The following is a 17,500-nucleotide window of genomic DNA, read 5'->3' as shown; positions in this document are numbered from 1 at the left end:
CTAGTTAGCAGGGTCAGGACTAGTTAGCTTTAAGGCTAGTTAGCAGGGTCAGGGCTAGTTAGTTTTAAGGTTAGTTAGCAGGGTCAGGGCTAGTTGGTTTTATGCCCAACGGCAGGGTCAGGGCTAGTTAGTTTTAAGGCTAGTTAGCAGGGTCAGGGCTAGTTGGTTTTAAGGCTAGTTAGCAGGGTCAGGGCTAGTTGGTTTTAAGGTTAGTTAGCAGGGTCAGGGCTAGTTGGTTTTAAGGTTAGTTAGCAGGGTCAGGGCTAGTTGGTTTTAAGGTTAGTTAGCAGGGTCAGGGCTAGTTGGTTTTAAGGTTAGTTAGCAGGGTCAGGGCTAGTTGGTTTTATGCCCAACGGCAGGGTCAGGGCTAGTTAGTTTTAAGGCTAGTTAGCAGGGTCAGGGCTAGTTGGTTTTAAGGCTAGTTAGCAGGGTCAGGGCTAGTTGGTTTTAAGGTTAGTTAGCAGGGTCAGGACTAGTTAGCTTTAAGGCTAGTTAGCAGGGTCAGGGCTAGTTAGTTTTAAGGTTAGTTAGCAGGGTCAGGGCTAGTTGGTTTTATGCCCAACGGCAGGGTCAGGGCTAGTTAGTTTTAAGGCTAGTTAGCAGGGTCAGGACTAGTTAGCTTTAAGGCTAGTTAGCAGGGTCAGGACTAGTTAGTTTTAAGGCTAGTTAGCAGGGTCAGGACTAGTTAGCTTTAAGGCTAGTTAGCAGGGTCAGGGCTAGTTAGTTTTAAGGTTAGTTAGCAGGGTCAGGGCTAGTTGGTTTTATGCCCAACGGCAGGGTCAGGGCCAGTGGCATGTATTCATGAACGCCAAGGGAAGCCAGGCTTCCCCAAAAAACGTACCAAAAAAACCCCACCAAAAAATACATTAAATAATGTATATTTTGTGTGTCATAATTTTCCTTTGATTTCGCAAGAGGTTGAATTTATCTCAACGGAGAAAGCATCCATGCGAGCGAAACAGTGCCCCTCTGTCTCTGTATATGTAGCCCATCTATCTGATGTTGTCTGGTCGAAAAGAGTATGACATTGTTGCCGTCGTAGTATTGAATGCAGGGGAAGCCAGGAAGTATTTGGCTTCCCTTGATGAAAAAAAAGTATAAAATAATAGCCAATCAGTGCTGAGCTAAACTGAGCGAGCTCAACTATGATAGGTCCTGGCACAAACAAAAAAAAAGAAAGTGTCAAGGGAAGCCAGTTTGGATTTGGCTTCACACCAATCACATCAAAAGCAAAACGTCATTGACAGAAAAAAAAATGGAATTGTTGTATCTCGTTGTGTCGTTGTCCTCCGGTGGCTAGCTAGCTAAAATTGTCCCTTTCCTAAATTAGCTTGGACTTGTGGTTTTACTTAATTCTCTGCAACGGCCAATGATTATAATAGTGATTTTGAGGCAAACATAAATAAATACATTACGCCCCTGGCCTGAGAGGAAGGAAGTTCAATATGTTAAACACACACACACACACACACACAAATCAAAACCATGGACAGCTACATCATATTTAACTGAAAAGATGATGTTGAAATGTTGAAGTTGAAATGTTGCTGGAATAGTGGAGGCAGCGCCTGTTTTCATTGTGACTCGAGGTATCTCTCCGTGGTTCTAAATCAATATTTGTTGAGTAGTACGAAAATGTCGGAAAGATTAACTTGCTTGACCATGATGTAGGTCATGTAACTATCTGTTACATGCAATATGCTTTGTGGACTTCACCGGACAGAAGTTGCTCTCCGGTTTTGTGATGAACCAAAGTTGTGACTGAATTTATTCTGCCACTGTGTCTTCTTATTGTCTCAGCCTTTAGGCCTACTGTTTATATCACTGTGTCAAGGCATATGAACTAACAGGTTATAGAGCAAATAACACAATTATCACAACACATAGGTTGTACTTTGACATTTTGGCGGGGGGGGGGGGGGGGGGGGGGGGGGCGGGACTTGGCTTCCCCGGTGATTTTACCCACGCAACGCTACTGGTCAGGGCTAGATAGCTTTACAGCCCAACGGCAGGGTCAGACCAGCAACGTTTTCATCATTGAAACAGCTCCTTTATAAGGAGAGAGTTCAAAAGACTCCGCATTGCATGCAGACATGGCAGGTTATTCTAAGTATGAAGAAATGTAATTGCCTTGTACACACACATAGATGTCCTCAGTCTGTGAATAGGCTACTTAAGCTTAGTGTTAAAGGAGACAGATAAATGCAGTGTCCACTTTTACCCAGTAGCAATAAATAATCCACAAAGTCTTGCTCCAGCCCTGCAACTTCATGGGCTCAAATTAGGGTATATTTTAAAAAGGAACAAACCAGCTGAAATCTAAAAGCATCACATTTTAGATCAGGTTAAATTATTCACACTTCCATAATGCATTAAGAAGCCTGGCCAACGTTTTCAACTCTGTCAAAACGGACGTTTTTAATGAGTCATGTTTAAAAAACGTTAAGCCAATCCAATGCCTGGGGAATATACAGTATATCTAAAATACACTTTGGATAATGTTTTTGGATAGTGTATAACATGGCATTTTATTTCACACTGACAATACACAATCTACAGTGATGTATCTGGAAATCAGCTTTCATGTCCCGTTGCCCACATACAACCCTGGGTAGCTAGCCATTGTATAACCACACAGCAGCGGTCGCTGATTGGCTGAATACCTGGGGCACGAGGTGGTTGGAGTTAACAAAGCAACGAGACAGAAATACAGTGCCTTCGGTAAGTACTCAGACCCCTTTACTTTTTACACATTTTATTAGGTTACAGATTTATTAAGAATAACAAATAATTAAAGAGCAGCAGTAAATAACAATAGCGGGGCTATATACAGGGGGAAACGGTACAGAGTCAATGTGGAGGCTATATACAGGGGGAAACGGTACAGAGTCAATGTGGAGACTATATACAGGGGGTACCGGTACAGAGTCAATATGGAGGCTATATACAGGGGGGTACCGGTACAGAGTCAATGTGGAGGCTATATACAGGGGGGTACCGGTACAGAGTCAATGTGGAGGCTATATACAGGGGGGTACCGGTACAGAGTCAATGTGGAGGCTATATACAGGGTGTACCGATACAGAGTCAATGTGGAGGCTATATACAGGGTATTACGGTACAGAGTCAATGTGGAGGCTATATACAGGGGGAACCGGTACAGAGTCAATGTGGAGGCTATATACAGAGGGGTACCGGTACAGAGTTAACGTGCGGGGGCACCAGTGTTGAGGTAATTGAGGTAATATGTACATGTAGGTAGAGTTATTAAAGTGACTATGCATAGATAATAACAGAGAGTAGCAGCAGTGAAGAAAGGGGGGGGGGGGCAATGCAAATAGTCTGGGTAGCCATTTGATTAGCTGTTCAGGAGTCTTATGGCTTGGGGGTAGAAGCTGTTTAGAATCCTTTTGGACCTCGACTTGGCGCTCCGGTACCGCTTGTCGTGTGGTAGCAGAGAGAACAGTCTATGACTAGGGTGGCTGGAGTCTTTGACAATTTCTACGGCCTTCCTCTGACACCGCCTGGTATAGAGGTCCTGGATGGCAGGAAGCTTGGCCCTGGTGATGTACTGGGCTGTACGCACTACCCTCTGTAGTGCCTTGCGGTCGGAGGCCGAGCAATTGCCATACCAGGCAGTGATGCAACCAGTCCGGACGCTCTCGATGGTGCAGCTGTAAAATCTTTTGAGGATCTGAGGACCCATGCCAAATCTTTTCAGTCTCCTGAGGGGGAATAGGTTTTGTCGTGCCCCCTTCACGATTGTCATGGTGTGCTTGGACCGTGTTAGTTTGTTGGTGATGTGGACGCCACGGAACTTGAAGCTCTCAACCTGCTCCACTACAGCCCCGTCGATGAGAATGGGGGTGTGCTCGGTCCTCCTTTTCCTGTAGTCCACAATCATCTCCTTAGTCTTTATCACGTTGAGGGAGAGGTTGTTGACCTTGCACCACACGGTCAGGTCTCTGACTTAGGCTGTCTCATCATTGTCGGTGATCAGGGCTACCACTGTTGTGTCATCAGCAAACTTAATGATGGTGTTGGAGTCGTGCCTTTTCCGTGAAGTCATGAGTGAACAGGGAGTACAGGAGGGGACTAAGCACGCACCCCTGAGGTGTCCCGGTGTTGAGGATCAGCGTGGCGGATGTGTTGTTCAAAAGGTAGATAGCTAACTGGTTAATTTTACAACAGAAATTTTTTTTCTAAATGTTTCTGTAACTGGCTAATTCCTTTCAACATGGGTTCTGATACACCCGGTTTTATTCTGTTTTAGTCCAAACATGACGCCCTGTCACCTACTGTAGAACCTTATAAACAATAACATTGGTCATGTTTTTTTTTTTGTCCTACCAGATCCGAGAAGGTTCTAGTTAGTGTATCGCTCTGTCCTTCCACTCCTGTTGGATGTAGATGTCTGGTTTATCAGGTCCCAGGCTCCCTTGACTGTTCTGATTTATTTATTTACAAATGAATTACAATTCGTTTTTTGTATTAGCGCCTTCTGTATTTGATAGAGCAGATCTACTCTCATGGAGAAAGAAGTAAGCCATCTGGCACGAGAGACTCATTGGGATGGAGACTACAGCAGACCTAGAAGTTCTGACTGAACGGACGCATATCCATTTACTTTGTGCTGTTATAATTCATGCTATGAAATCTTGCGATTGCATTGAGGTATTTCCCCCTCATAGCAAATAGCTGGCAAAACAATCGAAGCAATGTTCCCACGGCTTATGTGCTCACGGAAGCGGTGCTGGCAGTCACTGAGGGGCAGAGTAGTAAACAGCTTGTTTTTGAACAATTGTTCTTTTTTTAAACATGAAAATGTACCCATTTACCGCACTTGAATGAGCATTTAAAACATAATCCATTAATGATATAATAACACACACACACACACACACCACAACCCAACCTCAGTGTGACTATAGAGATTGATTACAATATAGATGGGAGTTTGTGTCCATAGAAATTCAAGTCAGGTTCTATAGATTCTATTTCTATACTATCATCTCGGGAATCGTTCTACAAACGGTTCTGGCCTGGTTGGATCAATCCGGGGGCCCAAAATAAAAGGAAAACAAACAAGCAGAAGGAAAGAAACCGTCCCTGCCTCCATTACCCAGGAGGCATTGTGATTGATTGTAGTCTTCAAAAGCCCCTCTTGCGGTTCTTCTGACGGCGTCTCTTGCAGTTCTTCTGACGGCGCCTCTAGCAGTTCTTCTGACGGCGCCTCTAGCAGTTCTTCTGACGGCAGTTCTTCTGACTGCGCCTCTTGCAGTTCTTCTGACGGCGCCTCTTGCAGTTCTTCTGACGGCGCCTCTTGCAGTTCTTCTGACGGCGCCTCTAGCAGTTCTTCTGACGGCGCCTCTAGCAGTTCTTCTGATCTGCTGTTTTGTGAGAGACTTATGTCTCCTATAAAAAGACATGATCTGCTGCCCCACTAACCTTAACAACCCCTCATGCTGTCTGTCTCCTATAAAGTATTCCTGGCATCATACACTCCTGACTACGCACTTACACAAGGATTTCTGGGATTGTACACTCCTGATTATTGTGCATCAACCTAATGTGATATTTTCGGGTGTGTAAAGCGTGACTACCAGAGCCAGCCAATGATGAGCTCAGGGGGCTCCGAGCAGTATGAAGCCAGCCAATGATGAGCTCCGGGGGCTCCAAGCAGTATGTAGCCAGCCAATGATGAGCTCCGGACGCTCCAAGCAGTATGCCATCAGCTTACAGCTCAGAGGTAACCGGTTTGGATTTTGAATGTAATCGTTATTGTAGAGATGTGTTGTCTATGAGATTTAAAGCATATAATGTGTATCTGCCAGCCTGGTCCCAGATCTGTTGTCTTGCCAACTACTATACTCATTGCTATGCCAAACATGTTTGACAATTATCAAAGGAGTTGGCAAGATGGCACAAACAGATCTGGGAACACGCAATGTATCTGTTGGTATTGTTTCTCAAGGTGACTGTGTTGAGGTCATTATGACAATGAGAAGCCTAGTGTATGCTGTCTGTGTGTGCTTCATTCATAAACCCCTCCTCTGGATGAGTTCCCTTCCCCTCAAGGAGGTGACCTCTGGATGAGTTCCCTTCCCCTCAAGGAGGTGACCTCTGGATGAGTTCCCTTCCCCTCAAGGAGGTGACCTCTGGATGAGTTCCCTTCCCCTCAAGGAGGTGACCTCTGGATGAGTTCCCTTCCCCTCAAGGAGGTGACCTCTGGATGAGTTCCCTTCCCCTCAAGGAGGTGACCTCTGGATGAGTTCCCTTCCCCTCAAGGAGGTGACCTCTGGATGAGTTCCCTTCCCCTCAAGGAGGTGACTTCTGGATGAGTTCCCTTCCCCTCAAGGAGGTGACTTCTGGATGAGTTCCCTTCCCCTCAAGGAGGTGACCTCTGGATGAGTTCCCTTCCCCTCAAGGAGGTGACCTCTGGATGAGTTCCCTTCCCCTCAAGGAGGTGACCTCTGGATGAGTTCCCTTCCCCTCAAGGAGGTGACCTCTGGATGAGTTCCCTTCCCCTCAAGGAGGTGACCTCTGGATGAGTTCCCTTCCCCTCAAGGAGGTGACCTCTGGATGAGTTCCCTTCCCCTCAAGGAGGTGACCTCTGGATGAGTTCCCTTCCCCTCAAGGAGGTGACCTCTGGATGAGTTCCCTTCCCCTCAAGGAGGTGACCTCTGGATGAGTTCCCTTCCCCTGAAAGAGCTGACCTCTGGATGAGTTCTACAAGGGCACCCCTCAAGGTGACCTTTGCTAGCCTCAATGACAACATCAAGTAGCCCTTCCTGGCCAAGATGTGCATCAAGTTTGGAAAGGTGGAGGAGATTTTCACCAGCACCAGGGGGGCTAAGGACATGGTCAAAGACCTGAACAACACCTCTGTCATGGACAACATCATTCACTCTCAGCTGGACAACAAAAGGTAGGATACGGCTACATGTCTGTGTGGTTTGATTTCCTGAGAGCGTTGGATTTTGTGAGTGTAGCAACAACAAAAAAACGTGTAATTAATATTAAAGCATATAGGTGTTTTATGGAGACATAAATGATCATGATTGTAGTCAATATTCCTACATCCCAGGCTCCTCTGGTTCCACACCTTCCACCCCTCCCTTCAGGCTATGCTGTTGCCAGGTCAGTCTTACCAGGTGACCCTGTTGGGGTAATATTATTTTGTTGTCTTTGGAAGATAATAAAAAAATACAACAACAACATGAGGTTGTTGACATGAAACTCCAGTTAGATTTGAACAATTATTCACATGTGTTGTTCATATAAAAACAACTATATTCATTAGGATCGCAATAATCAATGTGGCAACTTTTGTTTTATCTAAACAGACTTTCTGTCATTGTGTTTCTTTCAGACATGTTGGATTCAGCACTGGGTTGTTGTTATGCAGTGGCGACCCTCCCCAGGACATGTTGCCTTCCTCCTCCTGCTCTTCCTCTGTCCTCTCCTCCTCAGGAGGGCATACAACGTTTCCCGTTAACCAGAGGACCCCCATTCATCTCCTCAAGGCCCCTGGGGTCGCCCCCACGTACCACCCTACTGACCCCTTCCATCCTAAAAAGCCCCAGCTCTACTCCACATATGCGGTGCCACCCCATGCACCCATACGAGCAGCCCCCTCCGGCAGACAGGGACAGAGAGAGGGACAGAGGCAGAGAGAGGGACAGGGACAGAGAGAGGGGCAGAGGCAGAGAGAGGGACAGAGGCAGAGAGAGGGACAGAGGCAGAGAGAGGGACAGAGGCAGAGAGAGGGACAGGGACAGAGCGAGGAACAGAGGCAGAGCGAGGAACAGAGGCAGGCGAGGCAGAGCGAGGAACAGAGGCAGAGAGAGGGACAGAGGCAGAGAGAGGGACAGGACAGAGAGGGACAGGGACAGAGAGAGGACAGGGACAGAGAGGGACAGAGGCAGAGAGAGGGACAGAGGCAGAGAGAGGGACAGGGACAGAGACAGGGACAGAGAGAGGGACAGAGGCAGAGCGAGGGACAGAGGCAGAGAGAGGAACAGAGGCAGAGAGAGGGACAGAGGCAGAGAGAGGGACAGAGGCAGAGAGAAGGACAGAGGCAGAGAGAGGGACAGGGGCAGAGAGAGGGACAGGGACAGAGAGAGGGACAGGGACAGAGCGAGGGACAGAGGCAGAGAGAGGGACAGAGGCAGAGAGAGGGACAGAGGCAGAGAGAGGAACAGAGGCAGAGAGAGGAACAGAGGCAGAGAGAGGAACAGAGGCAGAGAGAGGAACAGGTACAGAGCGAGGGACAGAGGCAGAGAGAGGGACAGAGGCAGAGAGAGGGACAGAGGCAGAGAGAGGGACAGAGGCAGAGAGAGGGACAGATATTTAGGAGGCCGGTGGGATGACATTGCCAGCAGTAAGATTTCAGTTAAATTTCCAAACAGACAAGGGCTGTAGTTTTCAAATTATAATGTAATTTTCTATTTTCAGACAACAACAAAAAAACCACACAGTCAGAAATGTACAGAACCCCAAAACAACAGGTCAGAAGTTGAACAAGTTAAGACATGTTTTGTTCTGAATGTATCATTTGAAAGTGAATTTGGATGTTTAGAAAAGGTTTGTATAATAAAGTTATATTTTGTAAACCAGCCTAAAGATTGTTTTAGTGTTGCCTACTGCAGCTGAGGTGGCACATTAGAAATAATATCAGCTTGCATTTTCACCACCTAGCACACACCCCCTTGAAACCTGAGAGACGCTGTTCCCAGGTAATACTCAACCCTGAATACTCATCCCGTTCACGCAGGGTTTCCAGACCCAGTCGTCTGAACACCAACCTGTTAAGTTTCCCAACGTTCACGCAGGGTTTCCAGACCCAGTCGTCTGAACACCAACCTGATAAGGATGTGCCAAAGCCATGTATGTGTTATACGTCATTGGTAACTCCACAAAAACTGTTTGTTTACGGGAAAGTGATCTGGTAATTTCAACCCAGAAACTTGTCTTTTCAAAGCAGTCTCAGGTTGGGGGCTTAGAACATGTTAATTGCAGTCATTTAGGTTAAAGAGCCCTGCCTAGACGTAGAGAGAGCCAGGGAAATATACCCTGGACTTATGTTCTACTTTATTTTTTCATAGCTTGTTTAATTTCCTTATTGCTGATACAACTGATCTCAAGTCAGTCCATACACCACTACAACTGATCTCAAGTCAGTCCATACACCACTACAACTGATCTCAAGTCAGTCCATACACCACTACAACTGATCTCAAGTCAGTCCATACACCACTACAACTGATCTCAAGTCAGTCCATACACCACTACAACTGATCTCAAGTCAGTCCATACACCACTACATGTACAACTGATCTCAAGTCAGTCCATACACCACTACATGTACAACTGATCTCAAGTCAGTCCATACACCACTACATGTACAACTGATCTAAAGTCAGTCCATACACCACTACATTTACAACTGATTTTAAGTCAGTCCATACACCACTACATTTACAACTGATCTCAAGTCAGTCCATACACCAATACAACTGATCTCAAGTCAGTCCATACACCACTACATGTACAACTGATCTCAAGTCAGTCCATACACCACCACATTTATTTTTATTTTACTCTACTTTACCAACAGTTACTTTATTAAACTATTAGTGGATATTAGTGGATAGATGTGGACCTTGATAACTCCCGAAAATTGTTTGTTTGCGAGAAAGTTATCTGGAAATTTCAACCCAGAAACATGTCTTTTCAAAGCAGTCTCAGGTTGGGGGCTTAAAACATGTTAAGAAATTAGATTTAACAGTATTTGAGATACAATAGAATGTAAAACAATTTAAATATTACCTTGAGAATGCATCAGCGAGGCCATCCTCCACATCCTGCGAATAAAAAAGGGAACGAAGAAGCCCCATGAGACAAAATGTACTGTAGTACAGTATGTACTGTATGCATCGAAGATAACCTACAAATCGTACGATGACCTCCACGTCCTGTGAATAGAAACAGTACCAAGACAACCCCCGTGACACTGTACACATCAATGTGCAGGCCAATATAACCTACAAACTGTAACATTTATCACAAAATACGGTACCAGTATCAATTCTGTACACCTCCTCAGTGCACCATATTATGAAATAGCTTCAACCAACATAGCTTCAATCAAATAGTGCAGTGATGTTTTTTTTTAAAATTAAATCGGTGTCCCCCCCCACGGGACAGTTAAGCTAATGTAGGCTAATGTGATTAGCATGAGGTTGTAAGTAACAGGAACATTTCCCAGGACGTAGACATATCTGATATTGGCCGAAAACTTAAATTCTTGTCAATCTAACTGCACTGTCCAATTTACAGTAACTATTACAGTGAAAGAATACCATGCTATTGTTTGAGGAAAGTGCACAATTATGAACTTGAAAATGTATTAATAAACCAATTAGGCACATTTGGGCAGTCTTGATACAACATTTTGAACTGATACGCAATGGTTCATTGGATCAGTCTAAACCTTTGCACATACACTGCTGCCATCTAGTGGCCAAAATCTAAATTGCACCTGGGCTGGAATAATACATTATGGCCTTTCTCTTCCATTTCAAAGATGATGGTACAAAAAAAACGTTGTTTTTTTCTTCTTTTTATTATCTTTTACCAGATCTAATGTGTTATATTCTCTCCTACATTCATTTCACATCACTACAAACCTCAAAGTGTTTACTTTCAAATGGTACCAATAATATGCATATCCTTGCTTCAGGTCCTGAGCTACAGGCAGTTAGATTTGGTTATGTCATTTTAGACGAAAATGTAAAAAAATTTTTCTTATCCTTAAGAGGTTTTAAGTGAATTACCAAGAGCTGCAGAGCAGTATTTCATCTCTACACTTTTTCAATCTCCACTGAGTGTACAAAATTGACGTTGTTCTGAGGGCAAGGGGGGGGGGGTCCTAACGTTTGATGCACTCAGTGTATATCAATATTTTAAATCAATATTCGTTTGTTAATAATATTGCACTGGTTTGTGACATGCGGTCAAATTTAGAATACTAAAGGAGACATATTTCAGATACATCCTTCGGTAGACTTTTAATACAGAATATTCAGTAAATAGAGAGAAAGAGAGTGACGAGAGAAAGAGAGTGACGAGAGAGGGGAAGACCGAGAGCGACCCAACCAAATCAGGAGAAAACACAAAGATAATTACTTGACACATTGGAAAGAATTTAACAAAAAAAACAGAGCAAACTAGAATGCTATTTGGCCCTAAACAGAGAGTACACAGTGGCAGAATACCTGACCACTGTGACTGACCCAAACTTAAGGAAAGCTTTGACTATGTACAGACTCAGTGAGCATAGTCTTGCTATTGAGAAAGGCCGCCGTAGGCAGACCTGGCTCTCAATAGAAGACAGGCTATGTGCAACACTGCCCACAAAATGAGGTGGAAACTGAGCTGCACTTCCTAACCTCCTGCCAAATGTATGACCATATTAGAGACACATATTTCCCTCAGATTACACAGATCCACAAAGAATTTGAAAACAAATCCATTCTTGATAAACTCCCATATCTACTGGGTGAAATACCACAGTGTGCCACCACAGCAGCAAGATTGATGACCTGTTGCCACAAGAAAAGGGCAACCAGTGAAGAACAAACACATTATAAATACAACCCATATTTATGTTTATTTATTTTCCCTTTTGTACTATAACTATTTTCACATCGTTACAACACTGTACATATAGATAATGACATATTTCACTTGCTTTGTCAATGTAAACATATGTTTCCCATGCCAATAAAGCCCCTTAAATGTAATTGAGAGAGAGAGACTTTATAATGTAGTTGACAGACTAGTTGATGAGATGTGGTTACTCTCAGTCTCCCAGTGAGGACACGTATCAGATGAAGTGGAGTATTTAACATTCAAAAGGGAAACGCTGCCACCTAGTGGCCAGTATATGTCAACACAGCTGCATAACAAGTAACCGCTCTTGTGTTTGGAGTAAGGAGAACATTCAACTAACCACTGATCCAGGGTCAGCTATCATAACTCGATGTTAAGTTTAGGATTTATGAACCATAAACTATTATTTAGGGGTGACCTCTACACCTTAATAACAGGTCGCAATAATATGCCAGGTCGCAATTGTAAATGAGAACTTGTTCTCAACTTGCCTACCTGGTTAAATAAAGGTGAAATAAAAATAAATAAAATAAAAAAATAACGTATATAGTATATGGCCGTTTCGAAAAGAACCCCCTTGCACTAAAGAGTTTTAAAGCCTGTAGTAGAGAAGACTATCCACCTCTATTATAATCGAGGCCATGTCTAATGGGGACAGGGGCGGACTGGCCATCTGGCATCTCTGGCATGTGCCAGATGGGCTGGTACATTTGAAGCCTAGTGGGCATGTATAACTTGGGTGTGTTGTACAAAATGATCATTATCTGGTTAATAATTGGGGGCCGGTGTGTTAGAAATGCCATGGCCGATATTTGGTCCCAGTCCGCCGCAGAACGGGGTTCATGTCATTATCATCCGTTATCTCTAAACAATATCCTTGAACAGTCCCAGTTTATCATCCGTTATCTCTAAACAATATCCTTTAACAGTCCAAATTTATCCTCAGAGGAGAAGAAATACTGTTTGAGTCACATTAGGTGTGATAATGAGACTGGCTAGACCAATCAGAGGCCCGGAACCCAAGGTCGTGACCTACCCAGGAGTCGTGTTTGATTGGTCGTTTCCGGGTGGGTTTGTTGCGGGGCGAGCTGAACGACATGGAGAAGAATGGCCGTCTCAGTTTCTCTTCCTTCTCCAGGGGCTGATGCTTCTCTGAGTCTGAGGGGGAAGGAGCAAGGGAGGGAGGTTGGAGGAGAGAGAGAGAGAGAGAGAGAGAGAGAGAGAGAGAGAGAGAGAGAGAGAGAGAGAGAGAGAGAGACAGAGACGAGAGAGAGAGAGAGAGAGAGAGAGAGAGAGAGAGAGAGAGAGAGAGAGAGAGAGAGAGAGAGAGAGAGGCTCATCTTTTGTAGTTTCTATGACCCTGCGTCACAGGACAGAGTAGATCAATGAAAGCCCATGGGACATGGCCATCACAGCACTAGAATTTTAATGACCCGAAACTTTCAACTGTAGTGATCAGGCCAGGTCCCCGAGGCTTTACTGCACCACTTTAGCAGAATCTCAAGCTGTCTCCCCCGAAGCCATGAGCACTGGGAGGAGAGTGGAGCAGAGAGTAGCTAAGTGACTAACCTCAAGTGCAGTGAGTGTGTCTTATGGAAGGGGTCTACATCTGCAGACTCCCTGCCGTGCTAGAGTTGAGCAGCAAAAGGCTTTAGTAACAACAGCTGTCAAGGTCATACAGCAAGAGTACCAGGAAGTTGCCCTACCTGAGACACAGTGTGTGTTTGTCGTCTCTGTCTGTCCATCGCTGACAGAACATGAGCAGCACGTCCTGGCCTTCTTACTTTTATCTGAGGACAGAGAGGAGAAGTGAAGAGAAGAGTCTGTCCTTAAAGGGGAAGAATCTCTGCACACTTCGATCAACAGCATTAACAGCATTAATGATCTAACGTCCTGAGCTACGGTTAATAGTTAGTACTCACCTTCCTGATTTACCGTTGGAGTTAGTACTCACCTTCCTGATTTACCGTTGGAGTTAGTACTCACCTTCCTGATTTACTGTTGGAGTTAGTACTCACCTTCCTGATTTACCGTTGGAGTTAGTAATCACCTTCCTGATTTACTGTTAGAGTTAGTACTCACCTTCCTGATTTACTGTTGGAGTTAGTACTCACCTTCCTGATTTACCGTTGGAGTTAGTAATCACCTTCCTGATTTACTGTTAGAGTTAGTACTCACCTTCCTGATTTACTGTTGGAGTTAGTAATCACCTTCCTGATTTACCATTAGAGTTAGTACTCACCTTCCTGATTTACTGTTGGAGTTAGTACTCACCTTCCTGATTTACTGTTGGAGTTAGTACTCACCTTCCTGATTTACCGTTGGAGTTAGTACTCACCTTCCTGAGCAATCTCCCACAGGTCCAGAGCTACTTTGAAGGCCTGGGCTACTGTTAGCGTCACAGCCTGGGCCTGTCAATGACAGAACACATGACCTCAGAGAATAACGCACTCTGATCGGCGACATCTTCAAAAAACCTCAGGGAATGATACATGGCTCTGAACTATATCTTCAGAGTGATGTATACCATAGTTAAACTGGTCCTGATTCAGAGTGATGTCTACCATAGTTAAACTGGTCCTGATTCAGAGTGATGTCTACCATAGTTAAACTGGTCCTGATTCAGAGTGATGTCTACCATAGTTAAACTGGTCCTGATTCAGAGTGATGTCTACCATAGTTAAACTGGCCCTGATTCAGAGTGATGTCTACCATAGTTAAACTGGTCCTGATTCAGAGTGATGTCTACCATAGTTAAACTGGCCCTGATTCAGAGTGATGTCTACCATAGTTAAACTGGTCCTGATTCAGAGTGATGTCTACCATAGTTAAACTGGTCCTGATTCAGAGTGATGTCTACCATAATTAAACTGGCCCTGATTCAGAGTGATGTCTACCATAGTTAAACTGGTCCTGATTCAGAGTGATGTCTACCATAATTAAACTGGTCCTGATTCAGAGTGATGTCTACCATAGTTAAACTGGCCCTGATTCAGAGTGATGTCTACCATAGTTAAACTGGTCCTGATTCAGAGTGATGTCTACCATAGTTAAACTGGCCCTGATTCAGAGTGATGTCTACCATAGTTAAACTGGCCCTTACTGTTAAGAGTTTAAGCAAATATACAGTAAACATGATCAGACATGCACTACCCATTGTTACCACAAGATGGAGCCACACACCAGCTTTTATACTGCAGTCTGCGTCTAAAGAGAGTAAGTTTGGTCTTCTATTGAAAAACCTGGTGTCTTATGAAGTCAGGTGAATAAAACATCTTCATTTATTCAAGGTTTTATTTATGATATTCAGTGTCTGGGATCATTACTATCAAACAGGACTTTTAAACGATAACAGTAAGAGACGAGTGTCTTTTCAAAATGAAAACTGTTGCTCACTTACGATCTTCTTCTTGTGGCAGAGGAAAGCGTGGCACTCAAGTGTCTCGTTGAACTGACTCTGGGAAACGTAGGCAAACACCTTGTCCTGAGTTTTATCTGCTGTGCAGTAAGAGATTCTGCAGGAGGAGAGAAAAATACAACTCCCATCAACCAAAGGGGTCTAGTGTATGGAAAAAAACACAACTCCCATCAACCAATGCGGGTCTAGGATATGGAAGAACATGACAGAAAACATACCACAAACTTCACTTCACTGTCAAATAAAACCTCACTTCAATGTCAAAATAAAACCTGACTTTGTAAACACTCCCTGGAGTGATGAATTACGACCTCCCGAGTGAAGCAGCGGTCTAAGGAACAGCCTCGTGTTCGATGTGTCACATCCGGCCGTGACCGGGAGACCCATGAGGCGGCGCACAATTGGCCCAGCGTCTTCCGGGTTAGGGGAGTGATTTCCTTGTCTCATTGTGCAATAGGGACTCCTTGTGGTGGGCCGTGTGCCTGCAAGCTGACATCGGTCACCAGTTGGACGGTGTTTCCTCTGACACATTGGTGCGGCTGGCTTCCGGGTTAAGCGAGCAGTGTGTCAAGAATCTGTGCGGCCTGTCAGGGTCGTGTTTCGGAGGATGCATGGCCTCTTCCGAATCCGTAGCGGAGTTGCAGCGATGAGACAAGACTGTAACTACCAAAGGGGTAAAACATTATTTTATTTTTTTTATGGAGTGAATATTCACGTTTCACCATCTGGCAGTCCAACAGACAAATCTGGGTTTGGCGGATGCCAGAAGAATTCTACCTGCCCCAATGCATAGTGCCAACTGTAAAGTTTGGTGGAGGAGGAATAATGGTCTGGGGCTGTTTTTCATGGGTCGGGCAGGGCCTCTTAGTTCCAGTGAAGGGAAATCTTAATGCTACAGCATACAATGACATTCTAGGTGATTCTGACTTTGTGGCAACAGTTTGGGAAGGCCCTTTCCTGTTTCAGCATGACAATGCCACCATGCAGAAAGTGAAGTTGATACAGAAATGGTTTGTCAAGATTGGTGTGGAAGAAATTGACTGGCCTGCACAGAGCCCTGACCTCAACCCCATCGAACACCTTTGGGATGAATTGGAACACAGACTGTGAGCCAGGCCTAATCACCCAAAATCAGTGCCCGACCTCACTAATGCTCTTGTGGCTGAAGGAATCAAGTCCCCAAAGCCATTTTTTTATTTAACCTTTATTTAACTAGGCAAGTCAGATACGAACCAATTCTTATTTTCAATGATGGCCTAGGAACAGTGGGTTAACTGCCTTGTTCAGGGGCAAAATTACATATTTTTACTTTGTCAGCTCAGGGATTCAATCTTGCAACCTTTTGGTTACAAGTCCAACACTCTAACCACTAGGCTACCTGCCACCCCAATGTTCCAACATCTAGCGGAAAGCCTTCCCAGAAAAGTGGAGGCTGATATAGCAGCAAAGGGGGGACCAACTCCATATTAATGCTCATGATTTTGGAATCACCAGGTGTCCACATACTTTTGGTCATGTAGTGTATGTTGCCCATGCCAATAAAGCCCCTTTGAATTTCATTGAATAGAGAGAAATATATAGAGAAATACAGTGAGAGAGAGAGAGAGAAAGAGAGAGAGAGAGAGGGAGGGAGAGAGGGAGAGAGAGAGAAAGAGAGAGCAATAAAGAAAAATATATAGAGAGAAATACAGCGAGAGAGAGAGAGGGATAGAGAAAAATATGGAGATAAATACAGCAAGAGAGAAAGAGAGAGACAGAAAGAGAGAGAGAGAGAGAGAGAGAGAGAGAGAGAGAGAGAGACAGAGAGAGAGAGTGAAAGAGAGAAAGACAGAGAGAGTGAGAGACAGAGAGAGAATATGATGATAGTTTTATACTCATAACTCCACTCTGCTCTTCCCAACCTGTTGCATATGCATGAGCAGCAGGCCAATCACAGCAGGGCGTGAGGGGAAAACATGAATATTAATTAGGTAATATATATATATCACAGATGGGCCAAAGAGACTGTGTCCCAAACCCCTACGGACCCTAGTCAAAAGTAGTGAACTACATCTAAAGGAATAGGGTCCCATTTGGGATACAGACAGAACATTGAAGACAGAGCAGAGCAGAAACGAACTGAACACATCAGCTTTATGGTCTTAAAAAAACACACAAAAAAAAACACTCTTTACGGAATCTTAAGCTGTCTTGTCAAAGATGTAAAACCTCTGAACAGACTTAGAAAGAGATTCATTACCAAGGGGCCATAAGTATCAATCTCTCAGAGGAGGAGCGCTGATCTAGGATCAGATTCTATCTGTCCATGTAATATTTTTAACGGTGATCTAAAAGACAAAACTGGTCCTATATCAGCACTCCTACTCAATCTACATACATCTCTATTAAACACAATGTCACAATGCA

At 44.3% G+C, this 17,500-nt stretch overlaps 1 protein-coding gene across 1 annotated transcript in view; it reads right to left on the bottom strand.

Moving 5' to 3' along the window:
* The window catches only part of LOC106594046 (low density lipoprotein receptor adapter protein 1), a 129,711-nt gene that overhangs the window by 4,800 nt on the left and 107,411 nt on the right, over positions 1–17,500 (bottom strand). The window contains exons 4-8 of the mRNA XM_045721182.2: positions 15,077–15,191; positions 14,015–14,087; positions 13,383–13,466; positions 12,713–12,834; positions 9,832–9,866 (exon numbers count right to left, since the gene is read on the bottom strand). Coding sequence (XP_045577138.1) covers positions 9,832–9,866; positions 12,713–12,834; positions 13,383–13,466; positions 14,015–14,087; positions 15,077–15,191 — 429 coding nt within the window. The remainder of the gene's footprint in view (positions 1–9,831; positions 9,867–12,712; positions 12,835–13,382; positions 13,467–14,014; positions 14,088–15,076; positions 15,192–17,500) is intronic.

Source organism: Salmo salar, chromosome 06 (assembly GCF_965601325.2).
Source record: "Salmo salar chromosome 06, fSalSal1, whole genome shotgun sequence".
Classification (NCBI taxonomy): Eukaryota; Metazoa; Chordata; class Actinopteri; order Salmoniformes; family Salmonidae; genus Salmo; species Salmo salar.
Note: the sequence above shows the minus strand (reverse complement) of the source record. Positions and strands in the feature narration are given on the sequence as shown.